General features: G+C 43.0%; 1 protein-coding gene across 2 annotated transcripts in view; it reads right to left on the reverse strand.

Annotated features, from left to right (window-relative positions):
- The window catches only part of SH3RF2 (SH3 domain containing ring finger 2), a 145,578-nt gene that overhangs the window by 57,375 nt on the left and 61,777 nt on the right, over positions 1-26,426 (reverse strand). For both annotated transcript variants that reach the window (XM_056574887.1, XM_056574888.1), the window contains 3 exons: positions 19,649-19,918; positions 10,919-11,014; positions 7,850-8,170 (listed from right to left, as the gene is read on the reverse strand). In XM_056574887.1, coding sequence (XP_056430862.1) covers positions 7,850-8,170; positions 10,919-11,014; positions 19,649-19,918 — 687 coding nt within the window. The remainder of the gene's footprint in view (positions 1-7,849; positions 8,171-10,918; positions 11,015-19,648; positions 19,919-26,426) is intronic.

Below are 26,426 nucleotides of genomic sequence, written 5' to 3' on the forward strand. Positions count from 1 at the left end.
ACTCACAAGTCAAGTCAAGTCTTCAGTTGTAGTGACAAGTCTAGTAAAGTCTCAAGTCTTTAGTGTCAAGTCTCATCCTGTTAGTGCAGTATAGAACAGACCAGGACAGCCGCACGCCTCTGAGCCTTGCACATACCACGAGGGATAGAGAACCTGCATACATCAGGAGGACTACAAGTCACACAGTGCCAATTCTCAAGCCTGTTAAATTACTCCAGGACTGCGACAGTGACAAGTAACCAGTTACTTCTTATCTTCTGAAGTGTATATTATCAGGATTCGGCAGGCTGGAGGTGGATCCTCTGTGTCAGAGAGGGATTGGCGTGGACCGTACCGGTGGATCGGTTCTAAGTTGCTACTGGTTTTCACCAGAGCCCGCCGCAAAGCGGGATGGTCTTGCTGCGGCGGTAGCAACCAGGTCGTGTCCACCAGTAACGGTTCAACCTCACTAACTGCTGAGAGTGGCTTGGGACAGGAGGACTAGACAGAGGCGAGGTCAGACGTAGCAGAAGGTCAGGGCAGGCGGCAAGGTTCGTAGTCAAGGGCAACGGCAGAAGGTCTGGTAACACTGGTAAGGGCATACACAGAAACGCTTTCACTAGGCACTGGGGCAACAAGATCCGGCAAGGACAGAAAGGGGAAGTGGGTTTAAATAAGCCTGAGCAGATGGGAGCTAATTACCCTGATTGGGCCAGGCACCAATTAGTGGTGCACTGGCCCTTTAAATCTTAGAGAGCCGACGCGCGCGCCCTAGAGAGCGGAGCCGCGCGCGCCAGGACGTGACAGCCGGGGAACGAGACAGGTGAGTAGATTGGGATGGGATTGGGATCGCATCCCCGCTGGCAGTGACAGTGCATCACTCCCGGTCAGCGGGTCTGACCGGGGCGCTGCAGAGAGGAGAATGCTGCGAGCGCTCCGGGGAGGAGCAGGGACCCGGAGCGCTCGGCGTAACAGTACCCCCCCCCTTAGGTCTCCCCCTCTTTTTATCTGCTTGTCCCTTCATACGAGACGAGGCCAGTGCGAGAGACTCTTGAGTCTCCTTAGAGAAGTCCTGGGTTACTTCATCTACGGCAGGAACTCCAGAAGAAGTGGGAATGGGGAGGGGGGGCAGAGGGTGAAGCTTGCCACGGGGCAGAGTGGTACCAGGAAGGGGGCTATGAGGAGGTAAGATCTCTGCTTGCTTTTTGCAGAAAATATCAGAAAAGTCCTGGTAAGCCTTGGGAGGTACCGGTAAGGGTGGAACCTCAGGAGTAAGACAAGTGGGAGCAGATGTTAGGCATCGTTTGTGACAAGAAGGACCCCAATTTTTGATCTCCCCGGTGGTCCAGTCAAGGGTAGGAGAATGACGTTGGAGCCATGGCAGACCGAGGAGGACTTCAGAGGTGCAGTTGGGCAGAACAAAAAATGCATTTTTTTCGTGATGCAGTCCAATGCTCATAAGCAGGGGTTCTGTGCGGTAACGCACAGTGCAGTCCAATTTTCCTCCGTTGACAGAAGAAATGTAGAGTGGCTTGACGAGACGGGTTACTGGGATAATGAACCTATTAACGAAAGAGGCCAAAATAAAGTTTCCTGCAGAACCGGAGTCCAAGAAGGCCACAGCAGAGAAGAAGGAGTTAACAGAAGGAGAAATCTGCACAGGTACAGTCAGACGTGGAGGGGCAGAATGTATGCCAAGGTACGCCACTCCCACGTGAACAGGGTGCGTGCGTTTCCCAGACGCGGAGGACGAATAGGGCAGTCCACTAGGAAATGTTCGGTACTAGCGCAGTACAGGCACAAATTTTCATCTCTGCGACGAGACCTCTCTTCTTGGGTCAGGCGAGACCGATCCACTTGCATAGCCTCCTCGGCGGGAGGCACAGGAGTAGATTGCAGATGATTCTGGGAGAGAGGTACCCAGAGATCAAGGTCCTTTTCCTGGAGGAGCTCCTGGCGTCTTTCAGAAAAACGCATATCAATGCGGGTGGCCAACTGGATAAGTTCAGATAGGGTAGCAGGAATTTTTCGTGCGGCCAGCACATCTTTGATGTGACTGGATAAGCCTTTCTTGAAGGTCGCGCAGAGGGCATCATTGTTCCAGGATAGCTCAGAGGCGAGGGTACAAAACTGGATGGCGTATTCGCCTACGGAAGAATTCCCTTGGACGAGGTTCAGCAAAGCAGTCTCAGCTGAGGAGGCCCGGGCTGGCTCCTCAAAAACACTACGAACTTCAGCGAAGAAGGACTGGATTGTAGCAGTGGCAGGATCGTTGCGGTCCCAGAGCCGTGTGGCCCATGCCAAGGCCTTTCCAGACAGGAGACTGACCACGAAAGCCACCTTAGACCGTTCAGTGGGGAATTGGTCCGACATCATCTCTAAGTGCAAAGAACACTGGGACAGGAACCTACGGCACAATTTAGAGTTCCAATCGACCTTGTCAGGAAGGGACAAGCGGAGTCTGGAAGTGGCAACTTGCTGCGGAGGAGAAGCAGGAGCAGGCGGAGGAGATGGTTGCTGCTGTAGAGGCAGAAGCTGCTGTAGCATGGCGGACAACTGTGACAGCTGTTGTCCTTGTTGGGCGACCACGGTGGCGAGGTCAGCGAGACTTGGCAGTGGCACCTCAGCGGGATCCATGGCCGGATCTACTGTCAGGATTCGGCAGGCTGGAGGTGGATCCTCTGTGTCAGAGAGGGATTGGCGTGGACCGTACCGGTGGACCGGTTCTAAGTTGCTACTGGTTTTCACCAGAGCCCGCCGCAAAGCGGGATGGTCTTGCTGCGGCGGTAGCAACCAGGTCGTGTCCACCGGTAACGGCTCAACCTCACTGACTGCTGAGAGTGGCGTGGGACAGGAGGACTAGACAGAGGTGAGGTCAGATGTAGCAGAAGGTCAGGGCAGGAGGCAAGGTTCGTAGTCAAGGGCAGCGGCAGAAGGTCTGGTAACACTGGTAAGGGCATACACAGAAACGCTTTCACTAGGCACTGAGGCAACAAGATCCGGCAAGGACAGGAAGGGGAAGTGGGTTTAAATAAGCCTGAGCAGATGGGAGCTAATTACCCTGATTGGGCCAGGCACCAATTAGTGGTGCACTGACCCTTTAAATCTTAGAGAGCCGGCGCGCACGCCCTAGAGAGCAGAGCCGCGCGCCAGGACGTGACAGCTGGGAAACGGGACAAGTGAGCAGATTGGGATGCGACCCGCGAGCGGGCGCGTCCCGCTATGCGGATCGCATCCCCGCCGGTAGTGACAGTGCAGCACTCCCGGCCAGCTGGTCTGATCGGGGCGCTGCAGAGAGGAAAACGCCGCGAGCGCTCCGGGGAGGAGCAGGGACCCGGAGCGCTCGGCGTAACATATATAAAGTACTGTTTAAGTGTGTTCACCAGTAAAGGACAAGTTGTTATTTATTAATTTCAAATTTTTTGCGGTGTTCATTTGCCGGGGCCTTGATATGGATAGCAACTTAATTGAAGTAGTGGTTAGTGGGAACTGTCATCTAACTACAGGATTTCTACACTCCAGTCACCTGACACTACAACCCTCATACATCACATTCCCAACCCTACTTCTGGCATCACGAACCTGACAACCAGCTAAGTATCTATAACATTATCATCATCCCCATCCTGTCTTATCTGACTGGGGAGCCTTGTGGTGATGGTGCATGTCATAGGCCACCACATGGGGGAGGAGACAGAATAGCAAAGAACTGAGGGGTGACATATTATACAGTCCTCTGACATTCATTGTCAAGCTGCTGAGATCCAGCAGCTCCTGCAGCTACCCGGTGATCACATGATTGTAGGATAGGAAGCAGATAGCCTTACAGCTACTGTGAAATAGGTCCCCAGAATTCATTTAGAGCTACATACAAAGATTGGAAATGACCAGTAATAAACTGTCACATTCAGGGGGTGTAAATGTTGTACATTGACAGGCGTGTATGTCTAATACACACCCCCTTACTGTATGACCCCGCCCATCACATGATATTCCCTCCCATTGTTAAAATGAAGTTCACGACCAATTGACTGACTGCCTGAATTGTCAAACAAACTATAAACCCCCATATCTCAGGAATGGGACGGCACATCAAATAACTGTAACAAGGGCACCCTGGGGAACTTAATGATAATACAAACTCAATTTATTTCGGGTTGATCACAAGTCTTCTTTAAAAATAATAAACTGTGCACTACTTTTCTTTTTTTAAATTTATTTATTGAAAAGAAAAGTCGACTTACCGTATATACTCGAGTATAAGCCAAGTTTTTCAGCACGATTTTTCGTGCTGAAAACACCCCCCTCGGCTTATACTCGAGTGAACACTCCACCCGCAGTGGTCTTAAACCTGCGGACCTCCAGAGGTTTCAAAACTACAACTCCCAGCAAGCCCGGGCAGCCATCGGCTGTCCGGGCTTGCTAGGAGTTGTAGTTTTGAAACCTCCGGAGGTCCACAGGTTGAAGACCACTGCGGCCTTCGACATCATCCAGCCCCCTCTCACCCCCCTTTAGTTCTGTACAGTACTCACCTCCGCTCGGCGCTGGTCCGGTGCTGCAGGGCTGTCCGGAGAGGAGGTGGTCCGGTGGGATAGTGGTTCCGGGCTGCTATCTTCACCGGGGAGGCCTCTTCTAAGCGCTTCGGGCCCGGCCTCAGAATAGTCACGTTGCCTTGACAACGACACAAAGGTGCGTTCATTGCCAACGTACTTCTGCGTCATTGTCAAGGCAACGCCTCTATTCCGGGCCAGAGGCGCGGAGAAGAGGCGCCCCCGGTGAAGATAGCAACCCGGAACCACTATCCCACCGGACCACCTCCTCTCCGGACAGCCCTGCAGGACCGGACCAGCGCCGAGCGGAGGTGAGTACTGTACAGAACTAAAGGGGGTGAGAGGGGGCTGGATGATGTCGAAGGCCGCAGTGGTCTTCAACCTGCGGACCTCCGGAGGTTTCAAAACTACAACTCCCAACAAGCCCGGACAGCCGATGGCTGCCCGGGCTTGCAGGGAGTTGTAGTTTTGAAACCTCTGGAGGTCCGCAGGTTGAAGACCACTGAGGGCGGATGATGAGAAGAGGATGATGAAGGGGGGGGGGGGTGGGATGATGACAAGAGGATGATGAAGGGGGGGTGGGATCATGAAGGGGGGTGTGTGGGATGATTACAAGGGGATGATGAAGGGGGGTGGGAATGATGACAAGGGGATGATGAAGGGGGGATGTGTGGGATGATGACAAGGGGATGATGAAGGGGGGATGTGTGGGATGATGACAAGGGGATGATGAAGGGGGGATGTGTGGGATGATGACAAGTGGATGATGAAGGGGGGATGTGTGGGATGATGACAAGGGGATGATGACAGGTGATGATGATGAGGGTCTGGATGATGACAGGCGGTGATGATGATGAGGATGTTAATGACGGGTCTGGATGATGACGGGGGTCTGGATGATGACAGGGGGGGATGATGTATTTCCCACCCTAGGCTTATACTCGAGTCAATAACTTTTCCTGGGATTTTGGGTTGAAATTAGGGGTCTTGGCTTATACTCGGGTCGGCTTATACTCGAGTATATACGGTACCACCCGAGTGTCTGCCAAGGGACACCCTTTTGTATGTGCCAGGTCAATTAAAGCCTATAGATGCATTTGTTATGCTGTATGTTTTAGAAACCTGTTCTTGCAATGCTATGGCGACGGCACATATACTATGGTATCATTAAACACACAATACAATGCTACTTAGTGTATACTTAAGCTTATTTGCCATTTAGACTAAGGATTTTTATTCTCTCTTCTCTTTAAAACATCTGTCTTCATTACCAGTGGAACACCCATAATAAAAACCTACCATAATTACATACTATGAATGTTCACCAACAAATCTATCATCCATTGTGGTGAATGCTATGAGTACTCAGTCTGATCATACCTTATAATATCTATGGGAAAACTGGTTAATGGAAGAACCAAAAAAGATATGAGTGTTTTGGGCACGTGATATTCTACACCCTAGAATAAAACTAAATCTTAGCTCTGGATTAGTAGGCCTGAGAAACAAACAGACTTTTCTTTATAGGCTACCTCCCCAGCTTTCAGACCTAAAAAAGGACAGTAGTGAAGTACGCCTCTCTGAATCTCCCAAAGGAGCTTACCAAAGGTATATAGTGGTTAAAAAAAATAGGCTAAATGGCTCAATAGCTGAAAAAAACATCTTTGAGATTATAAATGCCAACATTAAAACCTCCAATTTAGACCTCAAAAGATTTACTCTATTAGAGGGCATACATCTAAGCACTGCCAGATAACTGTGATAATTGTATGAATAAACCCATCTTTTGTCTAATAAGACAACTGGAGCCTTTCTGTTTCAGATCTACAAATCTACTACAGATCTACTTCAAATCTACAAAAAATGATTTTCTGGAGAACATATTTTAAAGGGAACGGCTTCAAAAGATAGTAGGTTATGCATAAAGGGGTACTCCGGTGAATAGAAAAAAAATAAAAATCAACTGGTGCCAGAAAGTTAAACAGATCTGTAAATTACTTCTATTTAAAAATCTTAATCCTTCAAGTACTTATTAGCAGCTGTATACTACAGAGGAATATCTTTTCCATTTCTTTTCTGTCTGTCCACAGTGCTCTCTTCTGACAACTCTGTCCATGTCAGGAGCTGTCCAAAGCAGGAGAAAATCCCCATAGCAAACCTATGCTGCTCTGGACATTTCCTGACATGGACAGAGGTGTCAGCAGAGGACACTGTGGACAGACAGAAAATAAATCCAAAAGGAAAGGATTTCCTCTGTAGTATACAGCTCCTAATAAGTACTGGAAGGGTTAAGATTTTTTTTTTTTTAATAGAAGTAATTTACAAATCTGGCACCAGTTCATTCAACTTTCTGGCACCAGTTCATTAAAAAAAGGTTTTCCACCAGAGTTCCCCTTTAAATGGGCACTGCCAGATCAAAAAAACCTTTTATATGTTGTTACTGATGAAGACCTTTTATAATATGGTTATCAATTTTTTTTTGAATATTTAATAAAGAAAACGACATCTGAAAATCCCACCACTAGGGGTCCACATACCTACTGGGACACTAACCAGTCCTGCAGCAGCATCAGCTTGTCCATGAGTGATAGAGAAGAGATGACCCATGGACAAGGCTGCATAAACAGACACACCAATCACCTCCCACCACCACAAGGAGGGAGACGCCCCCTTCCCCTGAGGGGATTTCTAACACTGTGAGCTACTACAAAGAGGGATTTTTTTTAAATAATAAATATAGGTGATAGAGGCTTGATATATATATACATGGTCAGGATTAGGTACTGAGTAACATATTAATTTAATATTTTTGTGGGATCTGACAGCTTTTAAGATCACATTCCTACAAAATCCTTAATACAGGACCAACTAAAATAAGAGGAAAAGGTGCTTTATGATGAATGATAACCCATACAATAGTAAGAGGAATGATGAAAACCACTTACCAAAGTTGTGTAACCACATACACAACAATGGAACACATGTGTAGAGTTGTAATCCTGTCTGCGGCCTTCCTGTACAAGAGTAAACAGGATTCTTATGGTGCTGATTGGAGGAGGACATCAATGGTTAAAGAGGTAAGTAGCTTTATTAACCCGACATGCATCGTGCTTTGCTGCGCATGCACAGCTTCATCAGGCATGGTGAAGCTGCGTATGCGCAGCAAAACATGTTGCATGTCGATTAATAAAGCTACTTACCTCTATCACCGTTGATGTCCTGCTCCTGTCAGCGCCGTAAGAATCCTGTTTTTTGTCTGTTTTGAAGTTTTACTGGCTGTTAATACAGGATCAGACAAACATATGTACTTACTAACTTACCTGATTTTGCGAGCTTGGTAAATACCTGGCCTTCTCAATTAGGGCTGTGTTACTTGAGCTGATCAGTATGGGGTTGCTGATCTCTGGAGTCTGTCTACCCGACGGAGAATGTACAATTCTGTTTAATGCATTTAGAGCACTGGTAAGAACGAACTGCCTGGGGGTCTTTCGTCTTCCATCTGGTAATCGTCGCATTGTTTCTGGTTCAGAAGACTTAACATTTGAGGGGGACTTCCTCAGTGGAGAAGAAAAAGGCAAATTCTTTACATCTTTTCTTTTAGCTTTGTTTAATTCCAGCAGTTGCTTGGCTGTGCTGTTTAGCTGCAAGTAAAATATTTCATTGGCATATTGACAGAAAACAAAATTCTAAAGAAAAGAGTTTACACAACATGATGATCATACAAGATCACTTACAAGGAATTTTAGTTACATATTTAGTCTTCAAAAAATACCACCCTACTGTTTAATAGTGTATTGCTTAGTTTCGGTGGAATGTAGCCTGAAATGACTAGATTGTATTTATTCTAAATAATAGCTCCAGAAGCAAGATACCCATCCCTCCAGCACCACATATAAATGGCATGTAACTGATTTAAAGAGTCTAGAAACATGGCTTGGGTTGAATCAGATACAGTTGTCTAACTTTTTGAGGAGAAGATATCTTGCATACTTGTCTAGGGGTCCTTTGCTTTATTAAGGAAACCTGTTAAAATTTTCAGCCACTAACCATGACAAGGGGCATCCTCTACATCTAGAGGAAAGAAGGTTTCACCATCATCATAGACAGAGATTCTTTACTGTAAGAGCAGTGAGACTGTGGAACTCTCTGCCACATGATGTGAGGTCTGACTCAATAAACAAGTTGGATGTTTTTCATGAGAGTAATAATATTACAGGTAATGGATAGTAGATTTATGGTGATAGAACGTTGATCCAGGGATTTATTCTGATCGCCATATTGGGGTTGGGAAGGAATTTTTCCTCTGTCATGGGCCAATTGGCATCAGCCTCTTGCTTTTTTTTTTGCCTTCCTCTGGATCAACACAGTAAGGTTTTAGGTTGAACTCGATGGACTCTTGTCTTTTTTCAACCTTACATACTATGTAACTATGTCACCATTATAACTAAGTCACCAGTATAATGTTATGGAATAGCTTTCTATATGGGATCCTGGCTAAAGTGTTCATTTCAACATTATGTATAAAAAGAACTTACAATATTAAATGTGTTATACATAAATTACCCATGAAGACCCATCTGGACAATCTTAGTCCTCTGAGAGTCATGCAGTCATGTTGATGTCACAGGTTGATACAGGATGGTATACATCATGAAATGGCAGCTGAGGCAGCATCTGGCACATGAGCTGTGTGGAGATAAAGCTTTGTTGCCCATGCCCCGTCTATCACCAGAGCAGGCTTAAAATTATGTATGCCAGCCTGCAGGCTGTCAATCATGTCTGGACTAGAAGACACCTCAGGAGATTGGGAATGCCCACATGACTTTACGGTAATTTACATACAATGTACCATGAGTCTTTTTTTAGACATAATGCCAGAATAGACAATTTTTACGGCATAATGGCATGGTGGTAGTTAGTGGCCTAAAGGAAACCTGTCACATAAAAAATGCCATCCAATCTGCAGGCATCATGTTATAAAGCAGAAAAAGCTAAGTATTTAACATTTAGTAGGACCGCCCAAAATCAGCAGAATAATTAAATGACAAGTTATCCTGGAACTTTTCCCCAAAACACTATACATCAATTTGTTCTAGTAAGGGATGGTGTGTCCCCATACTTCTCCTGCCCTGTCAGGCAGAGTCTCTCCATGTCCCAAGGGCCCCCTTTATGTGTTATCCCCTATGTACATAAGTTGTATAATAAAACGTACTGTTTCTTGAATAGCTGTTACCATGTGATTGTTACCCAGGTGACCAGATGACCCCCCCTCAAGTGACCTATGGGCTCCATGCACAGCCCCCTATATAACCAGGGGAGGGGCTGCCATCTCTCTCTTCCAGCATTCTTGTTCCTGCTGAGGTCCAGTGCAGTCATATCAGAGTGTGTCCACAGCATTGGAGGCCTCAAGCCTAAAGTCTGCAGCCACAAGGTCAGCTCAAGTAAGCTCAAAGTCATCTTCATTTCAACTGTTGAGTCAGTCAAGTTAAGTCTTCTATATAGTCAGCAAGCCTGCGAGGTCCCCCTGTGTCACTGGTCACCTCCTTGGGATATTGGCTGTACTGCATAGACTGTATCATCTGTCTACCCTCAGTAATGCTACCGTTGTCCGTAACTTGGCGTCGGTGTCTTCACAGGGGGTGCCTAGCCGAGGACCAGCGGTATTACGTTCGGGTGGTTAAGGCTAAACCACACCCTGGCATCACGACAAGAAGGGGTTAATAACATCTGCCCCAAGGGTTATAACAGCTACCCTGCATTGCACCGCGCTGACACCACACCTACAGATTAGATTGTATTTTCAATGTGACTGGTTCCCTTTAAAGGAGCCTGTTAATTGATTTTTGGCTACTAAAGTACCAAAGATTAGTACTTGAACTATAATCTACAGTACAGTAGGGAGGGGGGCCTAGGCACCTCCCCCTCTGTACTGTAGATGATAGTTTGAGTACTAATTTTTGGTAATTCATAGCTGGGAGAAGTAGACCCACTTGTAGGATTATGGTTAATACCTATATGAGGTAGATTTATTATTGGCTACTAAATTACCAACATGTCGAAATTGTCCATTCTAGCCGAAAGTCTAAAATTAACTTATAATACAGAGTGTATGATACGTGAATTGGAAAAATTATTGCTTAGTAGAATTTCATTTGGTTCACATTTGGTAGAAATAATAAGGCTGGGTTCACATGTACCTAGTGTGCCAATTACTGTGTGGAAAAGCCACATGCACTTTGCAATGGTTTTGCAAATGTGAAACGCGCTATTGTAAATCTTCATGACCAATAATCAAACTGCACGCCCACTACTGTTGCATATGAACCCAGCCGTTGATTGGACCCAATGTTACTACTATCTCAAACTTCATGCGTGTTTGTGTTTCGTACCTCTACAAAGAGAAGTGGGAAAATTCCTACTTGATCACCCAACTTGCCTTCGGCCCAGTTGTCATCTACTCGTCGGATTACATTGATTATATCGTCCTGTAATAACAGATTAGTAACAATTAATCAAAAATGAAAACACATTATTATAAAGGAAGTGTAATAGATAGGACACAAACCCTTTCACATAAGTAGCAATATGTAAATATACAGTGACGGAATTAGACTGACATCTATATTTTGTTAAGCCAGAAAAATGATATATCTTCATTCTATAACCCCTTAAGGACCAAGCATTTTTCAGTTTTTTCACTTTTGTTTTTTCCTCCTTACCTTTTAAAAATCATAACCCTTTCAATTTTGCACCTAAAAATCCATATGATGGCTTTTTTTTTGCATCACCAATTCTACTTTGTAATGACATCAGTCATTTTACCCAAAAATCTGCGGCAAAATTGAAAAAAAAATCATTGTGCGTCAAAATTGAAGAAAAAACATCATTTTGTAACCCTTCTTATAGGTTTGATTTTGTTGTACTACATGCAGGAAAATTAATATGTTTAAAAATGCCCTCTTCTGATCCCTATAACTTTTTCATTTTTCTGCATATGGGGCGGTATGAGGGCTCATATTTTGCACTGTGATCTGAAGTTTTTATCGGTACCATTTTTTGTTTTGATCGGACATTTTGATCGCTTTTTATTCATTTTTGTATGATATAAAAAGTGATAAAAAATACGCTATTTTGGACTTTGGAATTTTTTTGCGCGTACGTCATTGACCGTGCAGTTAATGATATATTTTTATATTTCAGACATTTTCGCATGCTGCGATACCACATATGTTTGTTTTATTTTTTACACAGTTTTTTTTTATGGGAAAAGGGGGGGGGATTCAGACTTTTATTAGGGAAGAGGTTAAATCCCACTTATTAACTCTTTTTTTGCCCTTTTTTTTTGCAATGTTGTAGCCCCCATAGGGCATTGATCAGTGTTATCTGCGCTTGATTGCTGAAGCCTGGATCTCAGGCTTGGAGCAATCAAATGCCGATCGGACAGCGTGGAGCCAGGTAGGGAGCCTCCCGCTGTCCTCTCAACTGTTCGGGATGCCACGATTTCACCGCGGCAGTCACGGACAGCTCCGCTGAGCTAACCGGCAGCATACTCTCCCGTTTTAGATGCCGTGATCAACTTTGATTGTGGCATCTAAAGGGTTAACACCAGACATCAGCCCGATCGGCGATGTTCGGTATTAACCGGGACCCCACAGATACGAAGCGTGGTCAGCTTCTGAGCGCGCTTCACAGATCAGGAGCCGGCCACGGACGTAAATATATTTAAATAATAAATACATTTACGTCCGTGTTCGTTAAGGGGCTAAAGGGAACCTGTCAAATTGAAAATGCAGTTCAATATGCAGGCATAAAGTTATTAAAGACAAGGTGAACAGATTGGTATACAGGTTGTGCGACCTATAGGCTTAGGAGTCCAGTGGGTGGTCCTATCAGTGATTGACACTGCTGTTAATTACTCAGTACAATAAATGTTATCAATCTGCTTAACTCATTTCCTTCTTAAACATGGTGCCTGCAGACTGGACTGTGTTTTCAATAAGACAGGTTCCATTTAAACTTCAAATAGGGAAAAGTTTTATTTAAAGTGGCCGCAGTCAGAGGTGTAGATTGTAGCTTTTGGGCCCCGATGCAAAATCTGCAACAGGGTCCCATGTGCCAATTAAAGTACTGGTCTCTTATGGGGCAGATGTGTTTTGCAGCCCCATTAGGCACCAGGGCCCTGGTATGACTGCTACCTCTATAGCTTCACCCCTGGCCGTAGTCACTAGAGAAATCCTGTCAATGATAGACTGATATATGGAATAGGCGATGTGAGTAAGGCTATGTGCATACACTGTGGTTTGAGACTCATTTTGAGCCTGCAGACATTTTCTTACGTTTTCCATGCCCAGTTTTTTAATGCAGCTAGTTATTATGTCTGAATGACATTTCTGGTCATGACTGGTCATGAAGATTTCTCCGGAGCACTGAAAAGCTGTTAACCCCTTTATAATGATGTGACTCCTCAGACAAGTGTCGTGTTTTGTTGGAATTTGCTGATAACATTCTATATCAGGCAGGCGTAACAAACAATATGGAAGCAACTATTTATAGACTATAACATACACACTGATTTCTTAGCGCTCCGTATGTAAAAAAATTAAAATGCCCGAAAAAGTAAAATCTTTCTAGTCCAAAACCTAAAGCCGCTTTTATAGTCTGACAACAGTCACTTTTATATCCACACCAGGAATAGACAACCTACTCAGCACAGTTATTATCATAAATATGTATATGTACAGAAAGGGAACTTGCAATAAGCATTATATGTAATAGGGATGCATAGCCTGTCTGCAGGACATCTAATATACATTTACAGTTGCCTAAGAAGAGATTGTTTTTTTGTATTCTCCTGACATATCCTATTTTGTAAACATGTTGGACATTTTTTTATTGCATATATGCTCTACAATTGGAGTATACTCCCAATAGAAGTCACAATAGATGCCTCATCACACTTCTATGGCCCAGGAGGACACAGGAGTACATTTCTCTGTATAGACGTCAATGAAGAGGAACGTACGGATATCTCGGCTGGTCGGGGAGCGGAGTGCAATGCCAGTGTGAGACACGGTACGTTCAACAAATTTTTACATGATTGACATTTCAAAAGTTGTTTTTAATGACAGTAACACTTTAATATTTGATTGAAAACATTCATTTCATTTATAACATTACATGATACATAAGTACTATATATTTGTAAGCATTACTTGTATGTGAGTTTGTCACATTACTTATGGAAATTTGGAGGTTCCAAGCTTTAACATTTCAAATGTATTAATATATTCTTTGTAAAAAAACAAAAAACAAAAAAATAAACATACACAGTAAATTTAAAGGGGTACTCCGCCCCTAGACATCTTAGGGGATAAGATATCTAATCTCAGCGGTCCTGCTGCTGATGGACCCCCATGATCTCCCTGCTGCACCCGGCGTTCATTTAGAGCATTGGGTGCAGTGCCAGGGGCTTGTGACATCACGGCCTTGGCCCACTCATGACGTTACGGCCGTGCCCCTTCAATGTAAGTCTATGGGAGGGGGTGTGATGACTGTCACACTCTCTCCCATAGACTTGCATTGAGGGGGCATGGCTGTGACGTCACGAGCGGAGCGTGACCGTGATGTCCCGAGCCGCTGCCCCGCATCGCCAGTCATACGGCATGGAGCAAAGATTGCTCCGTGCACCAGATGTCTGGGGTGCTAAAGCCAAGATCGCAGGGGTCCCTTTGGATAGGAGATAAGATGTCTAGGGGCGGAGTACCCCTTTAAGTTTAAAGGGGTACTCCGGCACTTAGACATCTTATCCCCTATCCAAAGGATAGGGGATAAGATGCCTGATCACAGGGGTGATCACACCCCGTCCCATAGGCCTGCATTGAGGGGGCGAAGCCGTGATGTCACAATGCTCCGGCCCCGTGATCGACAGTAATCAGACCCAGAGCGAACACGCTCCAGGGACTGATTTTAACGGGGTGCGGTGTGCAAAATCACGGGGGTCCCCAGTGGCGGGACCCCCGCGATCAGGCATCTTATCCCCTATGCTTTGGATAGGGGATAAGATGTCTAAGCGCCAGAGAACCCCTTTAAGGGTACATTCTTATGTACAGGATCTGCTGCATATTTTGCTGCATATTTTCCACAGAAAATTTGCAGCAGATCCTGTACGTGTGAAGGTTTAAATTTGTAGCGCTGCAAAAATAAAGTGGTTAAAGAGGGTTTCCAATTTCAAATATAAATTGTCAAGGTGCAGGAAAAGGGAGGATAGAACCTATACCCACCCTATCTGTCACAGCACTGCTACTGTTTCAGAGTTCTCAGTGGAAGCAACTTGATGAAATCCTAAGCCTCTCTGGTGGACCGCAGCAGCCTATCTCTGGATCACTGACCGAAGGGGTGAGTATAGGGGTTTTTATTCAACCCCCAATCCCTGCCCCTATGTTGTTTTTTGTTTTTTTCAGAGGACCCCTTTAAAATTTCTTTCCTACCTCTTGTTTAAGTTAAAATAAAAAATAAATAAAAGGAGGCTATATTTATTCCTCCAGTCACCTTTAGTGACATATACTCCATGTCGGTGGTTTTGTGCTTTATATCATTGAGGACAGTGATTGACAAAACCACAAAATCAGTAGACTACGCAGCACAGGACCTCTTGAGGATTAAAGAGGTATTCCAGGCAAAAACTTTTTTATATATATCAACTGGCTCCAGAAAGTTAAACAGATTTGTAAATTACTTCTATAAAAAAATCTTAATCCTTTCAGTACTTATGAGCTTCTGAAGTAAAGGTTATTCTTTTCTGTCTAAGTCCTCTCTGATGACACGTGTCTCGGGAAACGCCCAGTTTAGAAGATGTTTGCTATGGGGATCTGCTTCTAAACTGGGCGTTTCCCGAGACAGGTTTCATCAGAGAGCACTTAGACAGAAAAGAACAACCTTAACTTCAAAAGCTCATAAGTACTGATAGGATTAAGATTTTTTAATAGAAGTAATTTACAAATCTGTTTAACTTTCTGGAGCCAGTTGATATAAAAAAAAAGTTTTTCCTGGAATACCCCTTTAAAGGTGTGAGTACAATATATATTTATTTATATATTTATTACTGTAGCACAAAAAAGCAATATGTCAAACAACATGAAAGAGCATAAAATGGAATTGACAATAGCATCACCCTATGGACTCCATTGATTCTTGGTGTTCAGCATATTGATGGGAAGAATAATGCTGTACGCTGCCTTACTCTTCCTGTAATCCTGTAAAATATGACAGGATCTGCGATGAGCCCCCAACTCAGACCCCAATGAATGAAAAGGATCATATTTCCTTTGCACTTATACCCTTCCAGTCCTTGCTGAACTAGCACAAATATGCTTTCTGAACAAAATACAGCATGAGAGAGTAAATGAGACATACATAGAGACAGACTGTGATTTACACACGGATAGACGTCATCATTTATGTATCCGGTAGCTAATCTTGTAAATCACTATAAAACTCTGCATCCATAACATAAATAATTAGCGCACATATAGGGAATAAGCAACTACATGTCTTACGCAGTAGGTCATGTCATAGATTTCTGGAATCTTAAAAAGCTGGAACCTTTTCATGAACTGCATAGCATATCTACATCTCATATAGTAGATCTGAGACAAGTTATTTAAAAAATCAGTGACGATGAATACATTGTATCAAAGGTTGTTTACAACAAAGATTTACAGATTTACACCCCTAGGCGTTCATGTTAATTGAGGTCTTGTGTTATATTTAAAGGGTACCTCTCATCAAATAAACTTTTGATATATTTTAGATTAATGAATGTTGAATAACTTTCCAATAGCATGTTAATGAAAAATATGCTTCTTTCTATTGTATTTTTCCCGATCAGTCCTGTCAGCAAGCATTTCTGACTCATGCTGGAGTCCTAAACACTCAGAGCTGCCAGCCTGCTTTGTTCACAGCCAAACAGGCTGTGAACAAAGCAGGCTGGCAGCTCTGAGTGTTCTCCTTTGTGAACAAAGCAGACTGGCAGCTCGTAGTGTTTAGGACTCCAGCATGAGTCTGAAATGCTTGCTGCCAGGACTGGTAGGGAGACCCCTAGTGGTCATTTCTTCAAAGTGGAAAATTAAATAGAAAGAAGCATATTTTTTTTAATAACATGCAATTGTAAAGTTATTCTGCATACATTAATCTATAATATATCAAAAGTTTTTTTGATGAGAGGTACCCTTTAAGGCCCTTTTACACAGGATGGTTATTGGGCAAATGAGCGTTCCCAAAATTCCCCAAAATTATAGTTATCATCCACACATTGCCTTGTGACATATACAGGGGATTTATGGCTGGTAACAATGAATTTAATGGGCCCTATGGCTGAGTGCCCCTTGTAAAGGCTCTGTAAATGAGCGTTGATATGGCTGATCAGCACTGGATACTGGGCTAATGTTGGCCTGTGGCTCTTACACGTAGCAGATTTATTTGTAGAAGCTTCTGTGACTCTTCTATTCAACTGAAGGGGCTTGCAGAAATCTATTCACATGCCGCAGAAAGCTTTATTCAGCTGTAAAGAATGGATTGCAGAAATTTCAGCAATGAATCTGCTGCATGTGAACAGGTCACAATTTCAGTGACTTTAGAATTGTGCATCTAACTCCCTTGCAAATTTGCTATGTCTTTTCTGTACAACTGTATTCTGCCCAAACTTATCCATCTGCCTGAAACCAAAACGGTCTTGCTTTGCCCATAATAACCAATCACAGCTTAGGTGTGTCATCCTAACAAGCTTTGGTAACATAAAAGCTGAGCTCTGATTGGTTGTTATGGACAACACCAGGCAGTTTTGGTTTCAGTTTTGGTTGTGTGTTCTTTAAAATCGTCTAATGGAAGTGAAGTCCGCTTTTGTTTAGCTTTACAATAGACCTTGTAAAGCTGGGTTCACTGGGTTTTCAGCACTTATCATGCGCAAAAATGAGAACCAAAAATGCTTTGAATGTATGACGTATTATTTTCAGTGGGAATATGCAACGCGCAGTTCACACTGTAAATTGTGGGGGATATTTTGCATATAAGTGACACTTCATTTATTCCAAATATATCACTAGACAAAGCACAAGACACCAATTAGCTAATCTGCATTCATGACAGCTAAAAAAAGTATGTGAGGTAAATCCGAGGCTACTCTTTTTGTAACATATTTCCCCGCATGTTAGATGATGGCCGAGTCTACTTCAGAAGCATATCAGAAGGGACATATATACCTGAACACTCATAGCATTTTATCTTTAAATATAATAATAGCAACCTATTTCTCTATGGAGCCATCAAAACTGCTGATAGCCCTATACAGATGTTGGGGAGGGGAGTGCAATTATTTACTCATGTCTTGGTTATGCAGCTTACATGACAGAGAAAAATATATTTATGGTCCTGCCCTCCACCTCAGGAAGTGTCTAGATTGTAGGGTCTTCTTGGAGACCCTTGGAGACGGCTGCTCTGTAGCTTGGTGCATGGGGCTTACTGGAGTGAGTTTCCACAGACCCTCCTCTAAGCTATGACTGACAGCTCTAGCATTGAATCAGAAGACAGCTGGAGCTGTCAATAATATCTGAGAGGAGGCCCTGGAAAAGCTCTCAATACAGTGAACTCTATGCTCCAAACAGGAAAAGTCTCCCGCCTGGATGCAGACTGGGACATTAAAAAACATTATTTTTGGTCATGCAGTCTACATGACCAAGACAACAGGTACGGTTCCACTCCTCCCTCTGGCAGACTCCTTTACAAGGGGTGTTCCGGATCTCCCCCCCCAGCCTTTGAGCCCCTGATGCCAAGTTATAATACTGTGTACGATGCTTCAGCTATCTTCATGCACCACTTTGTCCTGTTTTCAGGCACAGGACTCAAACCTAGAAGTGCTGTAGTTCAAGTCTTTTTATTTTATAGTTGTCTTTGACCTTTCCCAGCATTCCATGTGGCCAAAGACAATGTCATATGTCACATGGTCTACAGGGGGCGTGGCTATGCTGCAGTGGGTAGGTGGATGGCAGGGTGGAAGAGATTTACTGAAATATTGCTATCCACCCATCCACTGCACCATAGCCACATCCTACTGAGAGACCATGTGACTTATGACATATTGTCTCTGGCCACATGAAATGCTCGGGAAGGTCAGAGACACAGTAAAATAAAAACTCTTGCACTTCCGCACTTCCAGTTATGGATCTTGTGCATGAAAATGGGATAAAGCAGCACATGGAGGTAATATAAGCATATTACACAGGATTATAACTTGGCATAATAGTGAGAATTTATCATCGTCTGGATGAATCAAGTTCTTTTTACCCTGTTTGCCTGACCATAACTCATGTGTACTTTCCCCACATTTATCAAAAAGGTGCACATTCTTCAAAAATAGAAAAGTAGCTGAGATGTAGGCAGGTTTGTAAATGGGGTATAGGCTGGGGTAAGATTGCGCAAAATATTTTGCAACAATTCAAAAAAAGTTTTAGTTGATCCCCAACTACTGCAAAAAGCCAACAAACATTCAAGTTGTATATGTCAACTGTAAATAGTGTCTGAGGTTGAACATAAGCCAAGATTTGGCGAGAGTAATATATAAAGGAAAAATGAAGAAAAGGACAGGCGTCCTGCACTCACCGCGTAAGACCTGGTCAGTCAGCTCCCATCTCGGGTTGCTCTTCTGGAGGGGTCTTCAAGACAGCGTGGGGCGCTCAGAGGCAACTGCCGGCGGTTTCACGCAATGAATGCGCTTCGTCCGGCCGGGAGCCGACTGACCAGGTCTTACGCGGTGAGTGCAGGACGACTGTCCTTTTCTTCATTTTTCCTATTGATGACTTCTGTTTGAATTGTCCTAGCACCACCGTGTTTGGTTTGTAATGGTCTCCTACCTAGTGTGAGTATATCCATCTCGTGGTTGTAGAGGGTTTAAGGTATCGGTTCCACTGTTTGTTTCTCTTGTTTGGATTTAGTAATATATAAAGCCTCTGCTCACAGTACAGTTATATTTAGGCTACATGTTTCATATAGTATACAGCTATACTACTATAACAGGGCATTACATGGCATTATACTTCAGATTGATGTGTGTCCCTTCCATACTGTACCTTTACAAATTTCAAACAGTTCTTGTTTTCTCCTCTGCCATTGTCCTTCAATTCAAAGTTGTACAAAGCCTTGCAAAGAGCTGGAGGCTTGTCTATTTTTCGTAAAATGTTCACAGATCTTGCTGGAAACACACCAGATTCCCCATTTACTACTCCCTGATACCAGTGGTCATCCAGCTGTTGATGCAGGATAATAATGTCTCCTTTACTAAAGGAAAGGTCACATGGGGTTTGTCCTCTGTAGCTTGACACAGCTTTAGCACATGGCACCTATAGAACAGAAAAAAAAAACAGGTTATCCAAGGAGGCTTCATGGTTTCTCAGTTTTTTTCACAGCTTTTAAAGTCTATATCTAAAATCTGGTTTGAAAACGATGCGGATGTTCCATATTACTGCTTGTCCCCGCTGTATCGGCGTATCACTCTGCCATGTGCAGTCAAGATTACTAAGATTACCTGATTTTTCCGTTTTTTTTCTGGACAGCCTATCCAATAGCCACATTTTTTTCAGACAAAATTGTGCAATGATAATAAATAATACATTTAAGGCAAATAATATCTATAGCATGGATAAGAAGACATTGGCAGCATTTACTGTATATTGTAAAATCATAATATTTACATTCATAATAATCTGCCCAAGCTATTCCAAGACTATGAAATGCGTCACCACCCATAATATTATTTATTATGTTTTTGGATTCTACTTGATTACATTATTGTATACCACTAATTGATAGTTTTGTGAACCTGTAGCAAGGATATCTTGTTATGGATTTTCAGAATGCACTGCTATGCCCTTCTATGGAACAAATTCAACAAGAGGCACTGCTTCTGCTCTTTTTAAAACTGCATGTTAAAACTGCCAAAACTGCATGAGCCTCTATTGCATATTCCATTGTTTCTTCTGTCACAACAATGGACACCTGTGTTATACTAAGGGCTTTTAGAGTTATTCCCTAAAAAGGTCTGTAGCCAAAAAATGAATGGCAAATTAGGTTGGGTTCACATATGTCAGGCATGAACCCAGCCTCAAACTCATTGCAACTAATGCTACAACTGATGACAACGTGCATCAGTTGTCATCAGTTGTTTAGCATCCAGCGTCCATTATTGCCAAAAGCCGGACAGGGGGAACACAGCAAGATGCGACGGTCCAGAATGTCCAACCATCCGGCGTCCAAATTGAGACACCGGATGCTTGTTAAATTTCCCATTCAAATGACTGGGATCAGTTCTACCATCAGTTTCCCTCCGATGCACGCCGGAGAAAAAAAACTGCCAGACAACTGATATATGTGAATGTGGCCTAACACCTAACTACTCTTTTGGAGTTTAATTTCACATAATTAATTCTTTAAGGCTCTCTAGGGATCAAATATTGATTTATAGGAAAGCTATGTCCAGTAGATGACACTGGAGAGTAAGTGTTCCTTCTGAAAATGAGCTACTTTGCATACTTTTTTCCCATGGAGCATTGCATGGCTCAAGGAGACACACTACTCCCCTGGTTCAGCCTTAACATTGCAAAGAATAAGTAGTGTCAATCCAGCAAGCTGGGTTAAAGGGATACTCCTGTGGAAAACTTTTTTTTTGTATCTACTGGTGCCAGAAAGTTAAACAGATTTGTAAATTACTTCTATTAAAAAATCCCAATCCTTCCAGTACTTATTAGGGTCTGTATACTATAGAGGAAATGGGTTTCTTTTTGGAACACAGACCACAATGTTCTGACATCATGACCACAGTGCTCTCTGCTGACATCTCTGTCCATTTTAGGAATGGTCCAGAGCAGCATATGCTTGCTATGGGGATTTTCTTCTATTCTGGACAGTTCTTAAAATGGAGAGTGATGTCAGCAGAGAGCACCGTGGTCATGATGTCCACAGAGAGCTCTGTGTTCCAAAAAGAAAACCATTTCCTCTGTAGTTTTCCGCAGCTAACAAGTACTGGAAGGATTAAGATTTTTTAATAGAAGTCATTTACAAATCTGTTTAACTTTCTGGCACCAGTTGATTTAAAAAAAAAAAAAAATTGTTTTCAACGGGAGTACCCCTTTAAAAGAAATCCAATGACTACAGGGAACTCTTTATGACTGAAAAATGCCAGGATTTTATTATTGTCATTTTTTTTATAATAGCAAGTACCTGTCAAGGGTTTCACAAGCTGCATAGAAGTAGAACAGTGAATATTTTACATTTCCATAACATAGTGTAGGACTTTATCAGATTTGTCACAGTTTGACTCATTGCACTTGGAATGACAAAGCCAATGCTACAGAGATTATCTCCCCACCTGTCATGTTCCTATATTACCATCCTTCCCAGGTTAGGGAGTGGATTAAAATATAATTGAAAATACTAAATAATTGTTTGGATAATATCTTCAACGTTGTTTAGGATGAATTGTTGGATGGCATTGGGCTGTGAAGTCATGTACTGTAGATAATGTCACAGGTAGTATGCCGCTCTTATGCTGGATTTCTACATGTTTTTTTAGGCAAAAATGCCCTCCCCCCCCTAAAAAAAACAACATAAAAATCGTAGCCAACAGGAAAATATGAAATGCCAAATCCACTTAGCATGTTTTTCCTTTGATGTTTTTAATTTTTTTTTTTTTATTGAGATTATGGTGTTTTATCTGTAAATCTTGGTATTTTTTCTCCCACAGACTTTTCTACAAGGAAAAAAATTAAACACAATTGGGGTTATTTACTGTGCTTCCGATGTTTTTTTTGTGTGGGGTTTTGCAGCTGAATTTAGGCGTATGTCATGTGCACTAAAATTTGCATCCAAAAGAACCCATCAAACCCAACCATCACTCCATTTTTCAAAAACAAAAAAGTTATATGTCCCTGACAAAGAGGGCATATCCCCACAAAAATGGCACGACCCTGACAAAAGGGGTGTTTCCCAGACAAAAGGGGTGTTTCCCAGACAAAAGGGGTGTGTCCCTGACATATTTACCAAGGCTTCCACATAAACTATGGTAGATTTGAGCCCTGGAAAACCAGACAGTTTAGAACTGTTATAAAAAAAAATAAAAAAAATGTAGGAAAAAATTAGTTTCACTCTTTTTTCACACTTGATCCCTTTTTTCTGTGTAAAAAAACTATTCTGAAAGCAAATGCTTAAAAAAATGACACACATAATGCCAGTAAAAGAAGAATGCCAGAAATAAGCTGTGTGGAAAAATAGCCTTCGCCTTATATCTGCATGGTGAGTATTTTAGCGTTAATTGCAAATCATGATCTACTGCAACTAGACAGTATCGCTGAGTGATGAGAAGTCCTTTGTCCTTCAATGATTCTATGCAATGTAGGATTCCCTATCAACATAACCATAAATTGTATGCACTATTGCTTTTCCATAAATAAAATTCCATAACTACCAATGTGCAGGAGGTTCCAGATGTATACAAGGAGCAAGAGGAGCAAAGAAAGGCGCCATTCACACCTTCATATTTAGAAACATATTTAATATACTCATGCACACCTCTGTCTAAAAATACAGTTACATGCCATATTTTGCCTGCGTATTTTCTGCAGGAGAGTTTGCTACTCATTGACTTTAATGGATAGCAAACAATGCAAAATATGCATCAACATACGGCATGTGTGACCCTACACATGCCGTATTTTTTTTTTTTTAGCAGATTCCATTTAACGTGAAATGAAACCTCACGTAGAACACAATACTATGTGCCTATATATTTTATATTCAAAGTGAGTGGACAGCTGAATGACTATCCCTATTCTACTGTAATAACTATCATTAGTAGCTGTCATATGGAGAAATAGAGTGTCCAGTGGAGCAACATAAGTAGTAATGTCTGTGTAGACTACTGAAAGATCGCCCCATAGTTGGTTCTCTTGAGTGTCTTTTTCTGGAAATACTCTTATAAAAATTCATATCAATTGGTGCTTTTTTTTATATCTTTTCTGTCTGACCACAGTGCTCTCTGCTGACACCTCTGTCCATGTCAGGAACTGTCCAGAGCAAGAGCAAATAGCAAACATATCCTGCTCTGGACAGTTCCTGACAAGAACAGAGGTGTCAGCAGAGAGCAACCTCTGCTGAAAAGAACAACTTAACTTCCTCTGTATACTGTGGATGATAAGTACTGGAAGGATTAAGATTGTAAAATAGAAGTAATTTACACATCCGTTTAACTTTCTGGTACCAGTTGATTTTAAAAAGATTGTTTTCCATCGGAATACCTGGAATAATAATGGATTTGCATGCATGATACTACAATATATTATTTTCTGTGCTAGACACAACACATCAAGTACGGTATGTCACTTGCCATTGGCTGCTATGCTTACAATAGGGCATTCATATTGACTTTACTGTGTGAGAAAGACAGTTGAAAAAACATTGAACACATTCCAGAGATTAAACAAACTTCTCTTTTTGTTGTTTACCAAATATACAACATAATAATGCAAATAGCAAAAATAAATGCTGTGATGGTTTTTTAGGCTGGTTTCTAAGCGAGGGGGGGGGGGGGGGGGGGTACTCCCAGGACCGTAAGTGCTGGGTGGTGAAGACTAGACAGGTTGTAACAACCCTTCCTCTTGTTCTGAACAAGAATTATATTGTGCTCTATAAGTCTTGTGGGATAGACGAGAGCTCCATGCTTTAATACAGCAATAAAATTCATGTTTGGATATGAAATATGAAGGAGAGCTGACAATTCATCATGCCCTTACTACCACCCTATATTCTAATTGCTCCATTTTATACCTGGCTGGCTCCATCTCACTTTATAAATACGATATAAATTCTGCTGCTATATTATTGCTCATTTTTCATTGTCTTTTAGGGCTGAGTTCTTACACAACTGACACAATTACAGTTTATCTTACATTCCCATAGATATAAGAGAAATCTATTAAACAAGCTGCACCCTCAACTCAAGTCAACTTCCAACATTGTTTTAAAGTAGATAAACTCAGCCTTACCTCCCATGGTTGATATATCGGAATTGATCTGATTCTTACCATCCCCACTCCTTTAATTTGATGTACTTTTCCATTAAAGGAGATATTGGGGAGTGGGCAGACTGAGCACTGGGACCCCCTGGCTCTCGCCTGCCTCCACGCCCCCCATCTCTATGGGAAAGCCGTTCGGCTATCTTCAGCTCTCCCATAGAGATATATGGAGGGGGCGTGGCAGTGTGGCACGCTGCTCAAGGGGAGATCCGGGGGCCCCGAACAGGAGATCACGGGGGCCCCCTGGCTTGGTCCCCCCCCCCCGCAATCTAAAATTTATCCCCTATCCGCAGAATACGTTTTTTTTCATGAGACTATCGGCTGTCCGGGCATGCTGGGAGATGTAATTTTGAAACATCTGGAGGTCCGCAGGTTGAAGACCACTGCACGGGCCTTCATCATCATCCAGACCCCCCTTTAGTTTTCTACTCACCTCCCCTCGGTGGGAAGGAAGGGTGAGCTGGTCCGGGCCATCTATGCTGCAGGGACCGTCCGGTGGGGAGGGTTAGTCGTTGCGGGCTGTACATTTTCACCGGGAGGCCCTCTTCTCCGCTCGCTGGCCCCAGACTAGTGACGCTGCCTTGACGATGACGCACAGGGACGTTCATGTGCATGAAAGTCCCTGTGCGTACTCGTGAAGGCAGCGTCACTAGCCTGGCGCGGGCCTGGAGTGAGCGGAGAAGAGGGCCTCCCGGTGAAAATGTACAGCCCGCAACGACTAACCCTCCCCACCGGACGGTCCCTGCAGCATAGATGGCCCGGACCAGCTCACCCTTCCTTCCCACCGAGGGGAGGTGAGTAGAAAACTAAAGGGGGGGGGCTTCAACCTGCGGACCTCCAGATGTTTCAAAACTACAACTCCAAGCATGCCCGGACAGCCGATGACATGAGAAGGGATTGACAGGCGGAGCATAAGCCGAGGGGGGCGTTTTCAGCACGAAAAATCGTGCTGAAAAACTCGGCTTATACTCGAGTATATACAGTACTCCTTTAACATAGCTTTTTTAAGCCCAACTGAACCAAGGTAATCATCCTGCCCATCACTATGCCATCTATCTAATAAATGTACAAACTTGAGTGGAACCCCCCCACCCTCTCACAGTTTTTCTTGTTCAAAATTTATTATGTAATCACCAGGAACCAAGAATTTGCGGTTGGACCTCCCGAGATCAGACACTTATCCCCTATCCTTAGGATCCTTAGGATTGGGGATACATTTCCCTAATCCAGAGTACTCCTTTAATAAAAAAAAAAATTTAAAGAAAAAAAAAATCAGGCACAACAATAGTAAAACTTAAATGAAGCAGAAGGTTTTGGGGAAGTCTCAGAATGTTCTAAAAATAAAGCAATTACATTTCCAAAGAACTAGCAAACATTTTTTTAAATAAAGTAATAGGTTATGGGAGAGCCAAGGAAGAATGTAGGCAGAGCTGGCCAAGAATAAATACATTCCTGACACTGAATCTCATGGCATGTCCTGACAGATTACTTCCAGTAGAGGTTTTACATGTTCACACAGTGCAACTTTATCTTCAGTTTGTATAAATCCTGAATTGTATGCAGGCGCGCACACCAATGACTCTTAAGCTGGCTGTAGCCGACACCTTTAACATGTACTCGCACATTAAATACAAGTATCATCTGTTTGATCAGGGACAATTTTGCAGATAGATCTGCTTAAATATAGAGTAAACTCATACAGGCGAGTGTAATAAAGTACACAAGAATAGGATATGCAAAAAAGTGCCGTGAAGTGAAACGTTGGATAGCATGCACGGCCATC

Source organism: Hyla sarda, chromosome 4, assembly GCF_029499605.1.
Source record: "Hyla sarda isolate aHylSar1 chromosome 4, aHylSar1.hap1, whole genome shotgun sequence".
Taxonomy (NCBI): Eukaryota; Metazoa; Chordata; class Amphibia; order Anura; family Hylidae; genus Hyla; species Hyla sarda.